This window comes from Orcinus orca, chromosome 4, assembly GCF_937001465.1.
Source record: "Orcinus orca chromosome 4, mOrcOrc1.1, whole genome shotgun sequence".
NCBI lineage: Eukaryota > Metazoa > Chordata > Mammalia > Artiodactyla > Delphinidae > Orcinus > Orcinus orca.
The window spans coordinates 80,005,908-80,029,913 of NC_064562.1; the positions used below are offsets into that span (position 1 = coordinate 80,005,908).

Here is a 24,006-nt window from a genome sequence, read left to right on the forward strand (position 1 = left end):
AAAGTCAACAGCATGTGGCTTGTGTTCTGAATGGATCTTGAACTGTCATTCTGAGTGATCTGGTCAGAACTGCTCTGAAATAAATTATGACAATTGCAGATGTTTGCTTGGCGCTTTGTGGGATCATCTGTCTCCTTATCTGTTGGTTCTAACTTCAGCCCTTTAAGCATCTTAGCATTTGTGACTCATGAGAGTTGACTCTAATTAGGATTTCATTAGTTGAAATTATAATCTTTAAATCTTACTATTGGGAAAAGGATGGGCCTCCTTGTTTCTTTGATTTAAAGATTTTATTTTTTTACATTTTAACATGTCTGACATTGGGATTCATCTTACAATTGGCTTATCATAGTTTAATTGGTGGCATTGTTTTCTTTTGCAGTGGCACATAAAATAGTAAGTCTTATAGTCAGTGGTGTCTTAAATTTGATGAAACAGTACCAGTTTTTAAAAAATACCTGCTCTTTGACAGCTAATGTACAGAGCACTTTTTATGTCTTACTTCATTTAACTTCACAATAATTCCATGAGAATTTACAGATGAGGAGTCTATAGGCCAGAGAGTTTAAATAACTTGTTTAAAGTCACATAGTAAGTATAAGGTGGAGTTATGACCTGTATTGGTCTGACACTAAAGTTCCTATAGTTCCTGTGCTTTTATTATAGTGTAATGTGTGATTCTTCCATAGGGGATTCTTTAAGAGTTTTGTAGCTAGAGTTGTGCACAGAAGTGACTTTGACGTCTAGGGACAGCTTTCCTCCCTTTTCTATGAGGTAAATAGTGAAGGTATGTACTCTATCAGAGCTTAAGACTTAAGGGGCAAGGAGTTTCCTCAGGGAGGCCTGCCTGCCACTGCCATGGATGTGGGCTGTGCTGTAGTTTCAGGTGAAATCTATGTGTCGTCTTTTCCTCAGAAAGGATGTTTCTTCACTACTCCTAAAGATTAACTATGATTTTGGCATTATGCTTCTGAATGATTGTCACTTCCTCTTCTAGACAGTGTGACCTGTAGGGACAACATCTGGGTGTTCAGACATAAAGCAGTGGTTTTTAATATGAGTTCATTATCTCTCTGAATATTGTGAAAGTTATGGACTCTCTTCTCAATGTACGTTTACATACAGAATTTTTTATAAATTTCATTGTATACATGGAACCCCAAAAGTCTACTCATGAACCTCTATGATACGAGATTCGTAGATGATCTCAGTTGTGGGGCTCGTAGGCACTTTATAGGCCACAGAAAGATGTGGTTAAAGAAGTGAATAGTGAGTTCATGTAAAAGCTCATATCACTTGCAACTATTTACTGTTGCCCCTTAGATTAAGGAGTTAGCCACCGGTGCTCTTGGTTTCATTTGTTAGAATGCTCTTCCCCTTGGTCTTCCCATAACCAACCCCTTCTTGTCGCTTAGATCTCAGGCTCAAACGTCCCCACTTCAGCAAGTCCTTCCCTAACCACTCAGACTAAAGTAACCATCCAGTAATTAAAACATCACCCCTTAAAAAAAAAATAAAATTCATACATTTTCATGTTGATTTGTTTCTACTAGAAAATAAGCTATATGAGAGTGGGGATCTGTACGTCTAATTAACTGCTCTGTAACCATGTCCAGAACAGAGCCTGGTACATGAATGCTAACAAATATTTGTCAAATGAATCAGTACTGAATGAAAATATATCAGTATAAGTTAATATGCTAGATATTGTGATGTTTCTGAGTGATTTGTGTTTTATAAAGTAAATGTCTCAGAAAATGTTTTTTAAATGTGCTACTATAATTAAAAATAATTTCAAATGAATCATTTTATATAATGGCAAATATACTGACTTTCTATAGATTTTCACTGGTTACTAAAAGTTTGGAATAAGATATTTAATCTCTGGTAAAGTTAAATTCTTGTTTATTGTAATAAACTTTTTAAAATGTAAAACATAGTTGAACTTTGTTTGTCTATATGTGTTAGAAAACAGGTTAGTAGTTACTGAGTTTGAACTTATGCAATCCATAACTCTATAAAAATCCTAGGATATAACTGATTTGATTCATACGTTGTTTTAGTATTGCTGTTGCTTAGTGAGTCTGCTCTCTTATTTTCTCTATCCACTTTCTTTTTCTTTTAGAGACGATGGTAGTATTTTTGATGGGTTGGTGGAAGAAGATGACAAGGACAAAGCAAAAAGGTAGTTCAACTTCAGATATAAAATAGTAAATAAATGAGTAATAAATAAATGTAATAGTAAATCAGTGATTTCCAAAATCTATCTGCCTTAAGAACTTAGATATGTTAGCAAGGTGGAAGAGGTTAGAGTATCAGTATGTAGTTTATAAATTAACTTATCCTCTAAAAGTGCCCTTCTCACCACATCATATTATGGCACATAATATTTACATGACATCACTGGGGATGTTAGCCTTCGTCACTCGACTAAGGCAGGGTTTGCTTAGATTTACCATTGTAGTTACTCTTTGCTGTTAACCCACTCTATTCTTTGGAAATAATTTATTTAGGATAGCACACCTTCAGAGTAGGGATGGGGGAATTAAGCTTCACCTCTCATAGGAAGGGATATCTACACATATTTGAAATTCTTCTGTAAAAAAAAAAGTCTCTTTCCCATTTATTTATATCTCTGTGGACTCATGTATATTTTGTGTGGACTCATGATTTATTTTGTACTTTAGGTTATACTTCAGTGCTATGTTATTCTGTTGCTCGGTTTGTTCCAGCTTTGGCGTTTGGGAGGTCTTTCTGGGTGGGCTTCTGTGTCTTTTGACATGCCTCTATTCTCCAACAGAAGGGAAAGTGGGTGGTGGAGAGTAGGCGTGGGGGGGAAGAATTGATGGAGAGGTATCATCAAGTAGGTGACAGGATGGAATCTAGAGCCATGGTGGTGATGGTGGGGGCTTGACCTTAGATACGGGCCTTGATGGTGATTACAGTATCAGGAGGGAGGGTCCAGAGAGCATTGCAGCCAAGTTTGTAGTCATTGAGGGTAAGCAGTAAATAATTTATGGTTTTTTTCCAGCCACATTGAACTACTTGGGTGCTCAGACATGAGGGTAGAGAGTGTAGTAGCATTACATACAGATACAAAAGATAAACATGTAATAAGTAGTAGTTCCTAAATGTCTGTATTTAGCAAAATAAAAGGTACTGGGATAAGAAGAATATTCACATAACCAGATAAACTGCTAAATTCTTAAATGAATGATTAAAATATATCTGGGAAGAAGATTTTGAGGAAAGCTATATACAACTTTATTCAAGGAAATAAAAAGACCTGAATTTGAAGCTAAAAATATATTGGATAACTCCTTTCCCTTAACTTCAATCTAGTGGGGGAAGGTTCTTATAAAATATTTCAGGGTAGAGAGAAAGTCACTGATACGGTGGGAATAATCAGTCTTGCCTGAATGAAGAGGCAGAACTTTTTTTTTTTTTTTAACATCTTTATTGGGGTATAATTGCTTTACAATGGTGTGTTAGTTTCTGCTTTATAACAAAGTGAATCAGTTATACATATACATATGTTCCCATATCTCTTCCCTCTTGCGTCTCCCTCCCTCCCACCCTCCCTATCCCACCCCTCCAGGCGGTCACAAAGCACCCAGCCGATATCCCTGTGCCATGCGGCTGCTTCCCACTAGCTATCTACCTTACGTTTGTTAGTGTATATATGTCCATGCCTCTCTCTCGCCCTGTCACAGCTCACCCTTCCCCCTCCCCATATCCTCAGGTCCGTTCTCCAGTAGGTCTGTGTCTTTATTCCTGTCTTACCCCTAGGTTCTTCATGACATTTTTTTTTCCTTAAATTCCATATATATGTGTTAGCATACGGTATTTGTCTTTCTCTTTCTGACTTACTTCACTCTGTATGACAGACTCTAGGTCTATCCACCTCATTACAAATAGCTCAATTTCGTTTCTTTTTATGGCTGAGTAATATTCCATTGTATATATGTGCCACATCTTCTTTATCCATTCATCCGATGATGGGCACTTAGGTTGTTTCCATCTCCAGGCTGTTGTAAATAGAGCTGCAATGAACATTTTGGTACATGACTCTTTTTGAATTTTGGTTTTCTCAGGGTATATGCCCAGTAGTGGGATTGCTGGGTCATATGGTAGTTCTATTTGTAGTTTTTTAAGGAACCTCCATACTGTTCTCCAAAGTGGCTGAACGAGTTCACATTCCCAGCAGTGCAAGAGTGTTCCCTTTTCTCCACACCCTCTCCAGCATTTATTGTTTCTAGATATTTTGATAATGGCCATTCTGACTGGTGTGAGATGTAGTTTTGATTTGCATTTCTTTAATGATTAATGATGTTGAGCATTCTTTCATGTGTTTGTTGGCAGTCTGTATATCTTCTTTGGAGAAATGTCTATTTAGGTCTTCAGAGGCAGAACTTTGAGGAATTAACTTGGACAGATTTAAAGGCCAAGTTTAGAGATGGATAAGGTGAGCTAAGGGTATTCTGTTCACAGAGACTTTGAAGGTTTGATCATGTTTTTAGGGGACCAAAAATGCTATGGCTGTGGGAAACCTTGGAGAAAGAGAAGGCCTCATAATAATGCTGTCAGAATTAAATGGACCATGTTGAACGCTGACATCTGTGCCCTGTTATTATTGAGGTCATCACAAGGGCTGAATACGTCCAACCTGAACATAACATGAAATAAAGTTGCTTTAATGGGTATGATCCACTGGTAGAATTGGCAGTGATACTTGATTTCTGTATATTTCTTATGCTGGAGTTAAGATGCCTGTTTTAAATTATTACTTCTTGGTAACTGTATGATCCTGGGCATATTCTCTTTTATGCCTGAGTTGTCACACTTGTAACATGAAAAATAATAAAGTCTACTTTGTAGGAATTAAATGAAATTTCATGTATGTTTCTAGTAGTGCCTTATATACAACATTTATACAATTATATACAATTTCCAGTAGTAACTTATATACAACAAATAATGGCTCTAAATTTTACCCATGTCTTCAGATATTTCATATATAAAAATTCTCAGTTGCTTATTTCCTACTTACTCCTTTCTAGAGGAATATAACTAGATCTGTATGTCTAACTTCCTCTAGTATGTGTCCTTTAAAATGTCAAACAGGCAATTTCACCATATTTAAATTCTCCCCAAACCATTGGTCTACCGAAACTAATATCTCAAGTTATATTACACATGGTCATCTGGCCTCCAGTCTTGTTTTGCATACAGTAAATTTCCAGTAGTATTTGTTATATGAATTTGTTTTGCCAAGCACTGATCTTTTCATTACTCTAGTGCTAGAATGGTCTTAATAAGGAGTTCTGTTCATGTCAGTCATTTCTTTGCTTAAAACCTTTTAGTGCCTTCCCATGGCTTTCACTATTAAACTAAATCCTTTTGTGTAGCATAAAAACTTCATGATTTTTTCTTCCAGTACTTATTATTCCTAATTGCCACCCACCCTCCTCCCCCAACTCCAGCATAGCTGGGCACAGAAAGCTTGTACACTAGCTACATGAGCCATGCTGAACTACTTGTGATAGATGTGTGGCCCTTATTTTATTTTTTTGGCCGCACTGCACAGCATGCAGGGACATTAGTTCCGTGACCAGGGATCAGACCCGTGCCCCCTACAGTGGAAGTGCGGAGTCCTAACCACTGGACTGCCAGGGAATTCCTGTTAGGTTTTCATCTTTGTGCAAGTTTCCTGTGTCTGGAATGCCCTGCTCACACCCTGCCACCATCCCTTTCTCACTTAGCCTTCATGACTCAATTCGGCACACTTAAGGAGGTTCCATAGGTATTAGGTGAATTTCTTGAAAGGCCTTATCTTTCTGTAGTATCCCTAGTCCTTATTAGCACAGTCTCTGTCATTATAACAAAGCACTCAATGTTTGGTGAGGGAGTCAGTTAATTTCTGTTACGTTTCTTAAGAGGTTTGAACAGTTGTATTTTTTCCCAGTACTAATACAGAATAAATGCTCCTTTACTGAAAAAAATTAAATTAAATTAATAGAATTATCCTCTGACCTTTGGGGATCTTTTGGGAAAGTAGTGTACTTTCTAAAGTTGAATTCTAAAATCTGACTTCATAAAGCAGGTAATTAGAAGTATTATGGAATGATTAATTGCTCTGTAAATAATTGTGTTTATTTATCTCAAGAGTTCTCAGTACAACTAAGAATTTGCTTCTAGTTACTGCTTCACATAGAACAGTGGGAGTTATTCCTTTAGCACATATATTTTGAGTGCTTACTGTTTGTTAGGTGTTATGCTTAAGTACTTAGATGAAAAAACTGGGGCTCTGTTATCAAGAAGCCTACAACCCAGTGGAGAGACAGCTATGCAAAAGAGTGGTTACAGCTCTGTGTTGGAGGCTGGGATGGAGGAATAAAGAGGAAGAATGTGTGGGTAAGCCTGAGGGTAGGGAAATTTTCATTTTTAGATTTCTGTTTATAATTTAAAACTTACAGGAGATGGATAACTTTCTCCTATTCAATAATTTTTAATGACTTGGACTTATACATTATATGTGCTTTCAGAAACTGTATCTCAGTAATATTCATAATAACCTTATAAGGAAAATACAGATTCTTGGTAAATATTAGAGTAAATAAAACCTGAGATTTGAATGTAGTTTGTCTTACTGACATTTTCATAAAAACATGTATGCCGAATGCTTAAAATGTAGAAGCTTCTTTAGTGGTTAAACTAAGAAGAAAAATTATTGCCCTGATTAACTGTATATTGTTGGTAACCTAGGATATAAATATTTATTACCATCTGTATTGACAGAAGTACATGCTCTGTGGTTGTGTATTGAGCACTGTATTAAACTATTTGTGTAATTAAATGGACTGTTTGAAAACTGGTTATTTAATTTTTTATTTCATCAGAGTATCTAGAAACAAATCTGAAAAGAAACGTAGAGATCAGTTTAATGTTCTCATTAAAGAACTGGGATCCATGCTTCCTGGGAATGCTAGAAAGATGGACAAATCTACTGTTCTACAGAAGAGCATTGATTTTTTACGAAAACATAAAGGTACATTTTTAACTTTGTAAAATGGATTTTTTTTTTGAATAATAACAGACTGTCTCTTAAAGCATAATGTGATGAAATCTTGGCAGTGATGGCTTGAGACTGTATGCTTCCTAACCATTTTTAAGAAAAGGAAATAATTGCTTTTTTAAAGATTTCCTGGTATGTTCTTTCTTTCATTCAACAAACATGTATTTAGTGCCTACTAGTATATCCTAGATTCTTGTGGTGCAGGGTAACAGTCCTGGCCCTCAAGTAACTCAGGCCAAGGGAGACAAACATATAAACAGCTAATTGCAATGCAAGTAATTATAATGTGAGTAGTGCTCGTAAACTGTAAACTTTGTGTGAGAACACAGAGGAAAGAATGTGTCAGGGAAGTCTTAAACAGTTAATTTTTCAACTGAGACTTCCTGTTAGCTTAAGAAAAACAGCATTTCACATGGAGGAAATAGCATGTGTAAAACCAGAGGAGCAGGGAGAGTTCAGTTTAACCGGAGCATAGTTTGAGTTGGAAAGTTATGGGTCTATTTGAAAGAGAAGCAAGAGTCAGATCATGAGAACTTTATATGTCATTTTAAAAGGTTGCTTCAGTGTATATCTAGGAAATAAAAACACTGTGTTTTAAAGTGATTATTTGTTAATCAGAGAAAATCACTTTGAGTAAATAAGTCATGAAAAGAAAATTTTAAAGAATGTTAAGTATTTTGGTACTTAATAAATGCTACTTAATAGAAAATAGGTGAAAAACTTGTAAAAGGACATTTCTTTTTCAGATGGAAATGAAACTGCAGAACTTCTCAGAAAGAGAATTTGTAACTAGTGCCTCTATTTATTGCTAGCTCACTCTGATACATTACTAGCCTGGTTTATGCTCTACCACTGTTTAAAATTTTTTTTTGTTAATTTAGTTAATGCCATGACCCCCTACCCCCTCTGCTACCAATAAATCGGTAGCTTTTTCTTATATTTCATCCTTTTCTGCATCTCTGAAGCACTGGAAATTTTCGTCCATCCTCCACTGGCTTCCTTTTCCCTTGGCCTGAGATACACTGTACTTCTTCATTCACCTCCCCCTCCCAACTGAGCTAACTTCTTTCCTCTTTCTTTTTCTGCCCTCTGAACATGACATTTCTCAAGGTCTTGTCTTTTGTGCCCTTGCTTTCTCTATGCTCCTTCCCTTGGTTTTGCCTCTCTCTTAAACTACTAAATCTATATTTCTAGATGCAAACTTTTCAGTTTTTTTTTTTTCCAGGTAACTTCTGGGTCTTTGTTTTACGTGTCCTCAGACTCAACGCATCTGAAGTTGAATTCATTTTCATTTGTCAAGTCATCTCTTTCTCTCAGCTTTCCTTTTTCCATTTTCACACCACTGTCCTTTCAATCCCCTGGGACTCAAGCCTGAGAAGAGTTTTGCATTTTTTTCATCTTCTGTAGTACAGTATCACAGTTGCCAGTTTTGTTGATTATTCTCAAAATTGCTGGTCTTCATTTTTATTGCCACCATTATCATTACATTTTATCTCTATAAATAGTATTCTCACTAACTTCAGGGCCCCTTGTTAGATAGCACACTCCTTCCTCAGACATTGTAGGAGTTCAGTAAATGATTGTTGAATGAAATGAAATAATATGCATGCATAATTATTTACCCCTGACAATAGAGGATTCATTTTGGCATTTAGATATTTTTTTCAAAATTGGGTATATGATTCTCACACCAAAAAAATTTACCTTAAATTGAAAGATGATTCTTATATACTTCTTACTCTAAAAATAAACCTGGGTTTAACTAAACTTGATGGGATTTGCTTATGGATTTAAGTCCTTTTTTCTGAGTGTATATAATGTGAATTTGAAAAGCATGACTATGTTCCACAGAATTAGTAGCTATACTTCTCAGTTACTCTTCATATCTAGTACAGGCATTTCCAATATGCCAAATTTTGGGTGCCAATTTAATATGCTATATTTATATATATCTGGTAATAGAAAAATCAAAACAACTTAGTCCATTTTTTTCACTGCAAGGTAGAGTATATTTTGTAGAGTAAGCTCTATGACATAGATTTTAATTTTACTTGTTTGTTTTAATATATCTGCATTTAAAAATGAAAAAATATTACCTAAATAGTTCACATTTCATCATTTATGAATAGTTTTCTCATAACTAAATCCATTAGAAGTATGTTACAAGATAAACTATAATTATTGTGTTAAAATGTGTGCCTTAAGCCAGGGATCTGCAAATTTTTGACCAGCTTCCTACCACTAAGAAAACATACCAGAGGTCACTAAGCAGGATTACTCTGGGTTTATTACTATAAAGTTTTTGCCTAAAATTTTATTTTAGTCTCCTTGATTAATTAAGAACAGAATACCTTAGACTGGAAAGAATCTTTCTGCCTGGCAATAGGCAGGCCTAAAGTCATTCTTTTTTTTAATTTTTTTTTTTTTTTGGAGTGAAATAAAGTCATTCTTTTTTAAAAGCAGACTGACTGATCTCCTTGGCTCCTTTCCTCCAGGTTCACGTCCTTATGTCTGCTCTAGGTGCTACGGTTTGAATGGCAAAGAAAGGAAGGAGAAAAAGAACATATTCCTAATGCTTGGTCTAATCTGCTTGTTCTGATTCTTGTTTGGTCATTGTGTAAAGCAGGAAGCAATCTCAGGCCTATCAGCAATACAGGTTCTCAGAGCTCCCCAAAGAAAATCCAAAGAGACTGGTGTTTTCAGGAGAGCAAATCCAAGGAGATAACTTGCTACATTAGCTCAAATATTTCCTCATCCCCAAACTTGGACCTCCTGATAACCTACCTAGACCAATGAATGTTATTGACTATGGTTTAGAGTGGGAGAAGGGAAGGCAACTTGTAGGACTTTTGTACCACCACCCTCTCCCTGTGGTTGGACTATACGGCTAATGTGTCAATCTGTTTACAGAAATCACTGCACAGTCAGATGCTAGTGAAATTCGACAGGACTGGAAACCTACATTCCTTAGTAATGAAGAGTTTACACAATTAATGCTGGAGGTATGTCCAGATTTAATTTTTGAAAAGTTTTATTTTCCTTAAAAGAGAAATCATGGGGGTTACCAATTTTAGTATAGTTTTAACAATGTTAATTTAATATTGAAAAATCTTAATTCAGTGTAAGTCAGTCAACTATCTCTTCAGTTAAAATTAACTGATGTAAGTATTGTAAGGAAATAGTACTGTGTGGTAAAATAATGCCAAATCTTTGTGGTTTCAATAACATCTGAATTTTTGAGAGGCTTAATAAAAGTCAGAAACCTATAACTACCAAGTTCTCTACCTGGACCACAGTAACATTCAAATGAAAAATAAAATATATTATTCATCACATACTAAATATTATTATGAAATGTATTCTACTAGACAGTAAGATTTTTTTTAACAAATTAAAATCCGCCTAAACACAACATAAAATGGTAATAAATGAAGTAGTTTGAAAATATTGAAATAATGAAATATACATTGAAAGGCAACTTTTCTCAATTCAAATAGAAACTTCTAAAACGAAATAAGTAGATGTTCTTTTGCGACAAAATTATTTTTGAAAACAATTCAGGCCATATTTGCTTAGAATTGCAAAACTTAATAACTCATACAATCAATTATAAAATCCACAAAAATTTTGAGTCACTCATACCTATCTATTTTACTTTTTTACTTTTTAATCATTTCCTATTTACATTAATAAGGTATCATCTATGCACACAAAGTACAGAGTTCAGTATCAGATTTCCATGAAAACTTAAAATAAACAAAGGTGGTATACTTTGGTGGTAACAGTTAAGGACAAGAAAAATACATATGCAGAAGGTAGACATGGAAGAAGTAGAGGAAAGCAGTTGAGGTAGGAATATATAGAGGTTGTTAAATAATTTACATTTCTCATTCTGTTTGTTTGGGTCTGTTATTTTAGAACTTAAGCATTTTTCTGTGTGGTGTATGTAATGTGGTGTATGTATATGTGATAGCCATGTCTCAAGTGTCTTTGTATATTGACCAAAGCCTAAAGCAACATTATTTTGCAAATTAATGAACTATTTTTCTATTTATACTTTAGGTGGAACAGTTAATTGCTGGATTAATTAAGTCTTTATTCAGCAGAAATGTTACCATATGAAAATTTGTTGGAGTATAAATACATTGTATATATATTTAAAGTTGTGCTTAAAATCTGAAAAATAACGGAGCACTTTTCACATATTACCTCAGTGAATCCTCACAATACTCTTCTGAAGATAAACTATTAGTATCCCTTTCTAACTTTCAGATGAGGAAATTGAGGAACAAAGGGATTATGAAATTTGCTCAAAATAAAACAGTAATTAGCTTAGCTAGGACTCACTGCAGGAAGACTAGCCTCTGGTCCCGGTGGCCCCAGCCCTTGTGCCCACTGCCACTCATGAGACTTGTTTTCAGTGAAGGCTAGCCGTGGCACAGGACTTTTAGCTTAGTAACCAGCAGTCAACTCTTTAAGTTAGTGGACACTTAAGTTACAAACCAAATAATAGTTCCAATTTTGTTAAATTTTTTCTCCTCTTAAAGGTAGTTTGCCATTGTCCGAAATTATCTCTTTAGATAGAAGTAATACATTTATGAAAGGGTACACACAAGCTAATGTCTGTAACCACAAGAAGAAATCAACTCATTTAATTCCTCTTTAATTTTTTCTTTGATTATTTCTCAGTGTAATCATTTAATAAGATCTTCTGTGTTAATCATAAGCTATTTATGTACCCTGCTTTATTGGTATGAAAAATTTTTTATAAATTCATAAATTGATGTAATATCCACACTTAAGAATCTTAGCAAGGTAAATTACCTATTCACTAATAAGCTAAACGGAAAGCATTGTCCTCAAATTTGTCTTTACAATGAACAGATTTTTTAAATTAATTGCCAAGACACATGTAGTGCATATGTAGATAAGTGTTAAAAATAAAAGAGTCCAGAGATTGTAACATTATATATAATATGCAACAGAGAAAATTTAAACATGTTAATTTTGAAAATATAAATTAGTTGTCTCATGATTATCCTCACTGCTTTTAAAATTACATTCCTGAAAGATACTACATTTATTTATTTTCAATATGTCAAGCATATTTTTGATTTTTAGTGAATATTTACAACTACTAAGTAAATATGCATTTTAAGTTCATATTGCCAAGATTGAAGGATATGTATAAATGTGTGTACTGTAACCTGAGTCCAACTAACCTAGTTGTGTTACTGTTTGCTGGTCATGTTGATAAGATTACAGTTAGGCAGTCTGGATACCCGTTTCAGCAGAATTTCGGATGTAGGCTATATCGTAGAATGTTAGAGCTGCTAGTAGAGGAGTTGGGGTCATTCAGCTCAACCTCTTCATTTTACGGATGAGGCCTGGAGAGGCTGCACCCTGTCTGGTCAGATTGCTAATTAATTCAAGAACTCAGACTAAGATCTTAAAATTCACTTATACCTTATGTGTTGGCTGTCTTTCTCCATTCTTCCGTTGCCACCCGTCCCTCTTCCTCTTGTCTCTGTTGCTTAAGGAATATTCCTTGCTACCCTTGCTGGGGGTGTTGAGAGTAGCCAAGGAAATCAGGGCAGTTTACCCTGACCAGACCTCTATGCAGAGTCATCCCTGTGTGAAGTCATCTCCTTGTAAGGAGTTCTTTCTCCTTGGCAGCTGACAGCTCTCTCCAGTAATCTACAAGGGAAGGGCCAGTGCCCTGCCTGCCTCATCACAAGGTGGTTCTGTCCCCTTCCCTAGAACTTCCATCCAGTCTTCCCATATTAAACACCCACTAAGGAAACAGCGAAGGTTTACACAGGCCTTTTGTTGTGGGTAAAGTAGATGTCAAATAGGAAGGTGAGTTTTAACTAATGAGCCCTTTCCCTCCTATCATACAACGTGGGCAAGGGATAACCTTCAAGGTCTTCAGTCTTGGTATGAGGATGTCCTTCTGTGTCTTGATCTTCCTTCCACATCTCTTGAGTCTTCCTCCCCAAGGCCCCTTCAGTTTTTGGTGTACCTGCTTACCTTCTTGGGAAATTAGATTCCTCCACTCAAAAGAAGTTTGAGCCCTGGATCCCTTCTTGTGTTAATTAAGACTTGGTGAGATGCTGGTGGAGGCTTTTCTCTGCTGAATCTTTGCCTGCTTTGAAAGAGGAAGGGGCAGGCTCTGGTTCTGGGAGTGGAATCAAGTCATTAAGAGTTCTGATTTTAGTTGATTCTCTTCACAGAAGAGAGTTGCATCCTAATTCCTAGCAAATAGAGATCATCATAGAAAATAGTAATTTGCTTTCAAAGATGACACAATCTAGCTTCACATGAGAAAAGCATGTCCTTCTTAACATCATTTTGACCCTTTTCCTTAGGAAATAATACCAGCATTATTGTACCAAGGAGTTTTTGTAAAAATTTCATGAATTTGCTTAAAGTATAAGATTTTCACCCCCTCCCCTTACATTAGCCAAGAATGAGTTTGAGCCATTCTAGAAAACAGGCATCTACTCAAAATAAGTACTTTCTGATATCCAAACGTCTCCCTCAATAGAAGAGGAGGTGGGGGATGCCTTTTTCCCTACTTCCAACACGTACCTCAGCAGTTACTTGGAGGGAGGTTACTCTAACTCTCAGATCCATAAATTACATACAGGTTATTTTTTAGTTGCCACGGGCCACACATATGCTAGGTGCTGCAGATACAGTATTGGAGGAGTTATACATAATTCTCACTAGAGATTGTATCTTTTGAGAGCACCCTAAAACAAGAAATTCAAATTTAGTGTGATAACTATTTATTTATTTATTTATTTATTTTGCGGTAGGCGGGTCTCTCACTGCTGTGGCCTCTCCCGCTGCGGAGCACAGGCTCCGGACGCACAGGCCCAGTGGCCATGGCTCACAGGCCCAGCCGCTCCATGGCATGTGGGATCCCCCCGGACCAGGGCACGAACCCGTGTCCCCTGCATCGGCAGGCGGACTCCCAACCACTGTGCCACCAGGGAAGCCCTGTGATAACTATTTTGATAGGAGAAGAGGAACTCCTCTCACGGTGTATCTTTTCTGCTGTATATCTTCAACATCTTTTCTATTGCATCTTCTTTCCCTTCAGCCTGCAAATATATTTCAGTTACTTTTTAAAAAAATGACTTCCCTTGATACTTTGTCCCCTCAAAATGTGTCCTTTCATGAACTTTAGAAGGGAAGAAAGAGTGGTTTATAATAGACTTCTGATCATCCACCCATCTCGAAACTCATTGTAGTGTGACTCACCTTCCTATGGAAATTACTCTTAAAAGTCACCAAAATTCGGTCCTCATTTTCTCATTCCTTGTTTTATTTGATTCTATGTTATCCTGAACCATCCCTCTTCCTCCTCATTCACTTTGTCATTCTTTCTTCCATTGACTTCATTGACAACAGTGTATTCTGTCTTTGTCATTTTCTCTGGTGCTTTTGCTCCTTCTCATTCCCATAAATAGATTATTCCCCAAGGATTTGTCTTTGGCATTCTCCTCTCTTTTGCAGATCTCATTTCTTCAGCTGCAACTTTGGTGCCTAGGATTCTCAAATGAAAAACTTTGTGATATGTGAATACAGGATTGCTTTATTATTATTATTACTATTTTATAAATTTATTTTTAAAAATTTTTGGCTGAGTCGGGTTGGGTCTTCGTTGCTGTGCACGGGCTTTCTCTAGTTGTGGCTAGTGGGGACTACTCTTCACTGAGGTACGCGTGCTTCTCATTGCGGTGGCTTCTCTTGTTGCAGAGCATGAGCTCTAGGCACACAGGCTTCAGTAGTTGTGGCATGTGGGCTCAGTAGTTGTGGCTTGCGGGCTCTAGAGCACAGGCTCAGCAGTAGCGCACGGGCTTAGTTGCTCCGCAGCATGTGGGATCTTCCCGGACCAGGGCTCGAACCCATGTGCCCTGCATCGGCAGGCGGATTCTTAACCACTGCACCACCAGGGAAGTCCCAGGATTGCTTTATTATTAAGTATTGTTCCCCTATGCTGACTTCTCTCCTGAACTCTAACATCACATTTCTTAATGCTTGCCTAAGTCCGTCCTTCTCTATTCTTACTGCTGCTAATTTCATTTGGATTCTCAACTTCCCCAACTATTCTGAAGGCCACTGAGATTTTCCTCTTAATTCACTTTTTCCTCTAAATCCATTTTACACACTGCTTCCAGACCACTCTTGAAAAAAGTCCATATGTCTTGCCCTGGTATTCAAGGCCTATCATGATCTGACCTCAGCCTACTTTTTCAGCTTACTCCCTTTCACTTTATTCCCCATGTATCTCCCTGTGCTTCAGTCTGTACATAATATCTGTCTGTTAATATATCCGAAGGTGGTAATGTGTTCTTTTGTGTGCCAAAGACATATTATTGGTGGCCTATGTGCTTCGGAGATATTAACATCTTCAAATAAGGCCATTGTTGTATAATAACATGATAAAGGTAGAACATTGTTTCTACCTTTTAGAAACCAATCATCCAATAATGGCCATAGAGTGATTTTTTTTTTTCCAGAAGCATTTTAAAATGCACAAAGATAGATACTAAGGTATTGTAAAGGGGAAAAGCTAGCATTTTGACAGTGCTCTGGAAATTTCCACAGTTAAGTCCTTTGTCATTTATCTTAGATTTTTATTTCTGTCCTGTGAAATACTTTTTTCTTTTCATTTAACTGACCATTATGTTTAATTTCAGGCTCTTGATGGTTTTTTTTTAGCAATCATGACAGATGGAAGCATAATATATGTGTCTGAGAGTGTAACTTCATTACTTGAACATTTACCAGTAAGTATAAAAATCCTGTGATCTTCTTATTTAATGCCTGTTCTAAACGTTCTAAAGCACTAAGCAGTGGACCCCTCAGAGCAGTGCTGAACAGCGGTTGGAGCGGGGATGCGACCTCTAAATAGTCTCTTGTTTTAGTATGTCTGTGTTTTCTCAGGTCAGTCATTAATCTATAGTGACTAAATATTCAGCTACCACTTCACCTAACCTCTATTCTTCTTGCCCTCTTTATTATCATGCTGAGTTTTCAGTATTAACTTTTTAATCAGTGTGGTGAAGATGTTGCTTAATCACTGAAATTATCTTGAGAATAACTAAATTTCTACTGAGATATTTGTTGCAGCTAAATAATAATTTTCTCAAAAGAATGACTTATAAGAACATACTGAAAATAATAGATAAGAACTTTTGTGCTCTGTGGCTTAAGTTGATAATATTTTAATGGCCATATTCAATTTGTTATTAATAATCAAAAGAGTAGATAATTCGAGAAGAATTATCATTTTGATTAGAATGGTGAATACCTGAATTATGTATTTGCTGTTTTGCTTAACATATATTTATTGAACATCTGCTCTGCCAGGTACTATGCTAGGTGCTCTGCTACAATTGACAGTTCTTACGAATTTGAAGTTTTTATTGAATATGTAATGTTCTTATCTAAGATGGTGTTACCCAGAAACTGGGTTCGCCTCTTGGTGGGTGCCAAGCCAATAGACCCAACCAAGCCAAAGACTGGGAGAAGGAAGGATTTATCATAACTCGCAGCAAGTAAGGAGAACACGTGGTGGTGGTGGGGGGGGGGGATCCTTCACAAAGTAGTGTCTCCCCAGACAGCAAAATTGGGGAAGTTTTAAGCTAAGGGCACATGCATATTCAGGAAGGGGCTTTAGCAGAGGAGAATTCAGCATAGAAGTGAGGCAAAGGTTGACAGAGTCCCAGCTTTACTTGGCTGAAGTCAGAAAAGGTCAGCATCATCATTATATCCTCCACTTGGGGTGGGGGGCCTTTGTTCCTACAGAGCTCAGATGTATTATTATGTATATCCTTTGAGAAGGAACTAGGACTCTGCTTTATCCCTGCACTATTGTTTGCCTGCCTTTTCTCTCTCCCTGCATTCCTTTGTTCCCTTCAGATCATTAAATACTGAGATCAGGGCAAGCATTGTGGCCAGGCTTAGATTACAAAATGGCTTCTCTTATGTCAAGAAAGCTATTCCTGGTTCTCTTTCTCCAGGGGCCCCCTAACTTATCTGCTTACAGTGGGGCTTGTGGTGTAAATATTTTGAAGTTACTTATAAATTACTCTTAAAATGCCCATCTCTCGAAAATGTATAACAGTGCAGAGTCAACTGTTCTATAAGAATCTCTTTCAAGAGATGTTGAAAAGCAGTATCTCCTTCCCTCTGATTACTCTGCTACTTTGTACTTTGTAAAGAGAATGGACTCTATACTTAAAAGGCCAGATTCTAAAAGGGTACTTTGTTTCTGAAAGCCAGGCAGTAAGTAATTTGCTAATTTCTTTGGGTCACACAGAAAATGACTTGGCTTTACTGCTTCTCTAGGGGCTTTCTTTACAAGTAAGCTCAAACAATAGGTGATTAGCCCAACATCTAAAAATTGTTTGGGAATAAACAGTGAGATTATAGCAACATGTAAGTAAACTACTATGGGCAGAGAAAAGGACAGAATTTTCTGGAGGACTCTTTTTAAAAAAATATTTACGGGGCTTCCCTGGTGGCGCAGTGGTTGAGAATCTGCCTGCCGATGCAGGGGACACGGGTTCGCGCCCTTTTCTGGAAAGATCCCACATGCCGCGGAGCAACTGGGCCCGTGAGCCACAATTACTGAGCCTGCGCGTCTGGAGCCTGTGCTCCGCAACAAGAGAGGCCGCGATAGTGAGAGGCCCGCACACCGCGATGAAGAGTGGCCCCCGCTTGCCACAACTAGAGAAAGCCCTTGCACAGAAACGAAGACCCAACACAGCCATAAATTAATTAATTAATTAATATTAAAAAATATATTTACGTAGTGAAAAAAGCCAGGGAAAGAAATCCTCGATAGGATTAAGATATGACTAAGATAAGATTGAATAGTGGGTTCTAATAAATAAAACGAAAGAATGTATATAACAAAACAGAAGCAGGCTCACAGATAAAGAAAACAAACTGGTGGTTACCCGTGGTGAGAAAGATGGGGGGAGGGATGAGATAAGGGTATGGGATTACCCCTACTACGTATAAAATAGATAAGCAACAAGAATATATTGTACAGCACAGGGAAATATAGCCATTATTTTGTAATAACTTTAAAGTATAAATAACTTTTGTAATAACCTTGTAAAAACTTGTAGTAACTTTGGAGTGTAATCTATAAAAAAAACTGAATCACTATATTGTGCATCTGAAACTAATAATACTATAAATCAACTATAATTTAAAAAAATAAAGTTAAGTAACTTGAATAAATGTATAATTATATGCTTTTAAACCACAGACATTTTTATTGGATTTTCTTTCGGTTATGTATTTATAGAAACTATATAATCTTTAATTTAGTCATAGTCAGGGTATAATTTGCAATGTGGTCAGACTTTTTAAAAGCCTGCTTCTTGGGCACTTTCCCTGGACTTCATTGAGAATTAGATTCCTTTTCTCTGTGTTCTCACGTTACCTTATACGTACTGCCACCGTGACACTTACAGTGAATTGTAATTTTCTGTTTATTTTGATAATAATGGTAGATGTAAGCTTCCTAAGTGCAGGGACTTCATCTCTGTATCCACGTGTGCTGGCTAATTTCTCAGAGAGGCACTTACGAATTATTGATTGAGTATAAGAAAGTGAGTAGATTATTTGATGTAGATGTTTTAAAAACTCCTTCCTAATGGCATACTGGTGTTGGATCTTTAGTGAGGGAATATTTAATTGCATTTTGAAATAACAACATGTCTACCACAGATCTAGTTGGGATCCAAGTGTTTGATCATTAACATTCTCCCCTCAGTGAGAAACCTTGTCACCATTCCCTCCTGGATTTTTTTTTTAAACTTTTAATTTTAGAACTATTTGTAGATTTATAGAAAAATCAAGAAGATAGTACAGAGAGTTCCCATATGTCCCCTACCCAGTTTCCTCTGTGAGTAACATCTTCTGGATCTTTTTGATTGTCTTGTCAGCCAAAGCATGTAGCAGGTGAACGTTTGGGCAGAGGAGGTCTCTGCTGATCCAGCAGACCCATTTCATTCCATGCGGAGTTAATAGTAGCCTTTATTAAAACAGTTTTTGTGTTTTTTTTTTTACCGCTCTCCAGTTACGGTGGATACTTTCCTTCACATCAGTGACAATGTTGTATGTTATTTGAAGGTTTGAAAACAAAAACACAAGTGTGTTTTGAGGAAATGAAGTAATACTTGTTTAGGATCAAACACAGTAAGGAAAAAAGTATGTGATTTTCTGTTTTGGCTTGCCATTAATAATTAAACTGTAACAGATGCTAAACAAAAGGTTTAAAACAATGGTGTGCCTTTCTTTGTATTTGAACATGCATACCTTTTTGTCTAAAACAGAATTTTGGCTCTTGCCCAGAGGGGGAGAAACATTAGCAAATCTCTAAATATAGACTTTAGTGTTTATAATTCAGTTCTGTTGAGAAATTAAAATTTGCCATCTTAATCAATGGTCAGTGTAACAACATTTTTAAATTTAAATTTGACTGTAAAATTGCAAGACTGATTCTATAGGTCCTGCAAAAAATTTTTTAACTTTGTCATGTCATACTTATGAAATTAATTTAGATACATTTTAACCTATTTGTGGCTAATAATCAGGAAAGGAAATTTATGAATTTTTTTTTTTCCTGGTGTGGCTTTCTACAACAGAATTATGGGGTCATAACCACCTCCATGCCAGAAGGGATTTTAGACATCCTTAGCCCAGCCCCTTTATGTTTGTTAGAAGCATACATGAAACCCAGAGAAATTGGACTTAATTGTACAATTTAGTGGAAGTGCCAAGACGTAAAGTTGGGTCTCTTTACCAGGAGCTTAAAATTTGTAAAATTTTACAGTTTAAGATTGTTTTCCTCATACTTGCTTAAATGTGTTCCTGAGAAGAGAGTATATTAAATTTGTTACCATGTAATATAGGAAGGAAGATTCACCATGTTACAGCCTAACAGAGTCCAGGACTAAAAGTGCCACTATTAAGATACTGTATGAGCATTTCATTTTCTACTCTTCTTAACTTGGTAATTTTGAATTATAAACACAAGAATGTGCTAAGAAAGTCAGTACCATCTTTGGTGTAAATGCAGTATGCAGAAATAACTATTTGGAATTTTTTTCAATAGTTATATGATTATTGGTGAGTAAATACTTTTAATAAGAAAACCAATATTTGAAATAAGCAAATAAAGCTTACTTGATAGCGCCAGAATCTCTGTTCCTTACACCTGTACATAAGGAGCATAGTTGTTTAAAAATATGTTATATCCAACATATACCTGACATTTCTTTGGAGGAGCTTTCAGTCCCTTTTGAGCAGCTACTCTCTATAGCAGGTATTTGTCAGTTTTCTCACTGAGGAAAAGATAATTGATGAGAGTTAATAATTTCCACTGAACGGTTGCATTGACCTAATGTAAAGAAAACAGCCTATTGATTTATATCATATGGCAATCAGCAGGATTTACATTTCTTCTTCATGAAAATAATTGAGGGACACAGAAGGATCCAGATAGCTGTCACTTCCTTCTCTTTCCTTTGAATTGTGCTTGGGAACTGAGTGGATGGTATGGCAACATCAAGTATGATCACCTTCATTTAGAGATTGGAAGTGTAATGGTTAATGGAAAATCACACATCAGTTAGTTGCCAACTAAGTCTGATACTTCAGTTTATCGAGTGTCTGGGGACGCAGAATGGTGGAGAAGTAGTGCTTGTGATCACACCACTCTGTATACTAGATAATCATGTATTTTCTCTATGCATATGAGACAGCCTGTAGATTTATAGATAAAAAAGCAAGGGTGACAAAGGTTAGATCATAATTTACTGAAATAGTGGAAGAACTGTCAGTAAAAGTAAATAATTGTAGGAAACTAATCATCTCCAAAATGAGTTTTGGTTCTACAAATAGGTATCTTATTTTTCTGTCAAGACTATTTTTTATATTAATGTCAATGCCTATATTTTAATACTTTATGAATAAAAGGCAATTTTCTAGCCTTTTTTGTTGTTCATGCCTTAATTTTTTGTTTATTCCTTCTGTTCTAGAGACTTTTCAGACATTCAGAAAAATTCCTTGTTAAAATGCAGATATATTTTTGGTGTGGTTACCCCTTAAGGCTTATCAAGTAACTCCTTAATGCAAAATAATTTACTGCACTAATAACCGATATGTGCAAAGCTCAGTGTTATTGTATCTTGATTTGAAGGATAGGAGATAAAGGTGTAAGAGATAGGGCCCTTTAATTCACCCACAGAGCGGTAGGACATAGAGATTAAAATATAATTAAATATTTTTGATGGGAAATGAAGGATATGAGTAGTAATTACTAAAGGAACTTTATTATTTTTACTGTGGATTATGCAGTTAAGGGACATATTATTGAAGGAAATAATTTGAACTGGTCTTTGCAAGATGGAAGGGTACAAACATGTAGTGAGAGAGGGGAAAGGTACTCCACTTCATGAGGTGGACCTTGAAGGCTAGAGAAGATACAGAAGGAAGAGTGTAAATGTATGGCTTGTACAAGAGTGGTAAACACCCCTTTTCCCACCTCTTACCATCCCCAGTAGCTGTTTTTTGTTACTGTTTGAAGTTTGTTTTGTTTTTAACAATCTTTACAATGTTTGAAATACAAAATAAAAGTGAAATTTCTTAGTGGAACCCTTAGCCCGCTTTCACAACTCCTTTTCACTTCCCTTGCCCTCCATGCCTACCTCCATAGTCTTGGAGATACCACTTCAGTAACCCCAGGATTCCACAGGGCAGTTTGAAAATGTAGAGAAGCCAGGTAGACTGCATGGGATTTGGCAGGAAATGTGAAGTCACTAAAGTTTTGTTGTCGATGGTTCTTACGGACGGGCACTGTCCTATTCACTTTTGATTCCACAGCCATGGCACATTGTAGGCCACCTGTTGCTTGTTGATTAAAGCCGTATTTTAGCAAGGATTATAATGCTCAGCACATAACTTGCCTTTTTTGGGGGAAGAGGGTGGTTATCTTAAAGCATGGCTTTTTGACAATGGGATACAGGATAGATGGCTGGAAAAGATGAAATAAAAAAGAAAGGACACATTGGACAACTGAAATGACACTTAAAGTCAAGTCTCCTCTTCATGTAGCCTGTGGCCACTCCTGTGGTCCTTTATTGTAGTGTACACCACCATAACTTACCAGAGTTTGGGATGTATGGTAAGGCTACATCTGGTAGCCTAAGATTCTTCTAATCAACTTTCTTTGTCCTGTTATATTTTACATGTTCAAATTTGAAACTCACCTTTGCAAATAACTTATCAGACTTTCAAAGGTCATATTGATCATGAATCTGATGACACTAGTCTCAGAGGCAATGAGGTCATGTTAACCTCTTTCACCTTCTCAGTCTTGTTTTTTGAGTTGTGCTCTGTAACATGACATTTGTCAGTTTTCACAGATAATTAAACATTAACCATGTGCTCATCTGATGTATTAAGAGTGATTATGTACTTTAAAAATAAATGTCTCTTGAATCACTATAATTATTTAACTTTTAAAAATTTCTTTTTCAGTCAGATCTTGTGGATCAAAGTATATTTAATTTTATCCCAGAGGGGGAACATTCAGAAGTTTATAAAATACTCTCTACGCATCTGCTGGAAAGTGATTCATTAACCCCTGAATATTTAAAATGTAAGTAGTAGTTCTTAAGCAAAAAGTTAAGCAGATTTGGTTGTGTTATCCTTTACTTTTGTAATTTTGTGACAAACCCAGGTATGTTTAACCAAATTAACACATGGCATCATTACAAATACCCTGTTAGATCCTTTTTAAATACTAACATATGATGGAATTATGACCATATTAGAAGTCTGAACTCTTCCAGAATACATTGAAATCTCATCTTTTTGTTATAGTATGCCATAAAACTGTATTTTACACAAAAATGGAACTTGCAGTATATTCTTTTTAATTTTTATATAAAATCTTACTGTGTTTAATGAGAGAAAATGAAACAGCTCATTTTCACCATCACTAACCAATTGAACACTGAAACTATGGGGCAAGACTTCTATATTTAAAAAAATGATTTAATAAAGGAAATTGCTTTATTAATTAAACAGAATTAAACAGTAATTTATTGGATATGTCTAGTGTGCCAGACATTTGTGTGCTATACCATAAAAGTGCCAAGAATAGGGAAAAGTAGTCCCTGCCTTTAATAAGTGTAAAATACCATGGTATAATCTGACTTTTCTCCTAGATTCACTGGACAAATTAATTTGACCAGAATACCTCATTTTCTTGCATAAATTATCCTGTGTAAAATCTGAAATCATTACAGCACTACATTTGGCCATTAGTGATTAGATGTCTTCTTTAGCTACTTTTTCCATGATTTTTAAGTTTTGACTTTTCCAGTAATACTGATGTGAATCATTTTAAAGGTTCTTTATATTTTAAATCTTCAAATTCTGCAGAACACTAACCGTTCAAGAATTGAGATACGCATACAGACACAGACACACACACACACACACACACACACGTGTAAGTATGTGTGAACATACATCTTTGATAAGATAGCCTGTCAGAAGGAGTTGAGAAGAAGAAAAACTGGAGACCAGGAGAATCGATTTGAAGCCTATTTATAATTGTTTAAAAATCAAGTTCCTATGACATTGACCAAGAGACTAGTCTTTCACCCAGGAGAAAGATTTGGGTTGGGTATAATGACGTAGAGGCCAGTTATAGGCCTGTAAACGGTATTTGAAGTCGGATTGAATGACGTTGCTTGAGGTTAAATAAATAGAGTAAGGAGAGAAAAATTAGAAAGATGGAACCCTGGGCCATGGCAAGAGGTGGACAAAAGAGGAGTCTGCTTTAGAGACCTTCACAAGGGCAACATTGTCTGGAGAACTGAACG

At 36.2% G+C, this 24,006-nt stretch overlaps 1 protein-coding gene and 1 long non-coding RNA gene across 22 annotated transcripts in view; one reads left to right on the plus strand and one right to left on the minus strand.

Moving 5' to 3' along the window:
• Window positions 1-20,719, minus strand: part of LOC125964240 (uncharacterized) — a 39,167-nt gene extending 18,448 nt beyond the window's left edge. The window contains exon 1 of the long non-coding RNA XR_007477040.1: window positions 20,379-20,719. This is a non-coding gene — a long non-coding RNA (uncharacterized LOC125964240). The remainder of the gene's footprint in view (window positions 1-20,378) is intronic.
• Window positions 1-24,006, plus strand: part of CLOCK (clock circadian regulator) — a 137,145-nt gene that overhangs the window by 72,117 nt on the left and 41,022 nt on the right. For 20 of the 21 annotated variants that reach the window (XR_007477024.1, XR_007477025.1, XM_049709151.1 and 17 more), the window contains 5 exons: window positions 2,126-2,185; window positions 6,900-7,048; window positions 9,986-10,077; window positions 15,787-15,876; window positions 22,652-22,772. Coding sequence is in view for 19 of the 21 variants with exons in the window: in XM_049709151.1 (XP_049565108.1) it covers window positions 2,126-2,185; window positions 6,900-7,048; window positions 9,986-10,077; window positions 15,787-15,876; window positions 22,652-22,772 (512 nt within the window). In the remaining 2 variants the exon portion in view is untranslated. Of the gene's footprint in view, window positions 1-2,125; window positions 2,186-6,899; window positions 7,049-9,985; window positions 10,078-15,786; window positions 15,877-22,651; window positions 22,773-24,006 lie in introns of those variants that run through there. The other variant, XM_033425404.2, reaches the window with a different exon arrangement.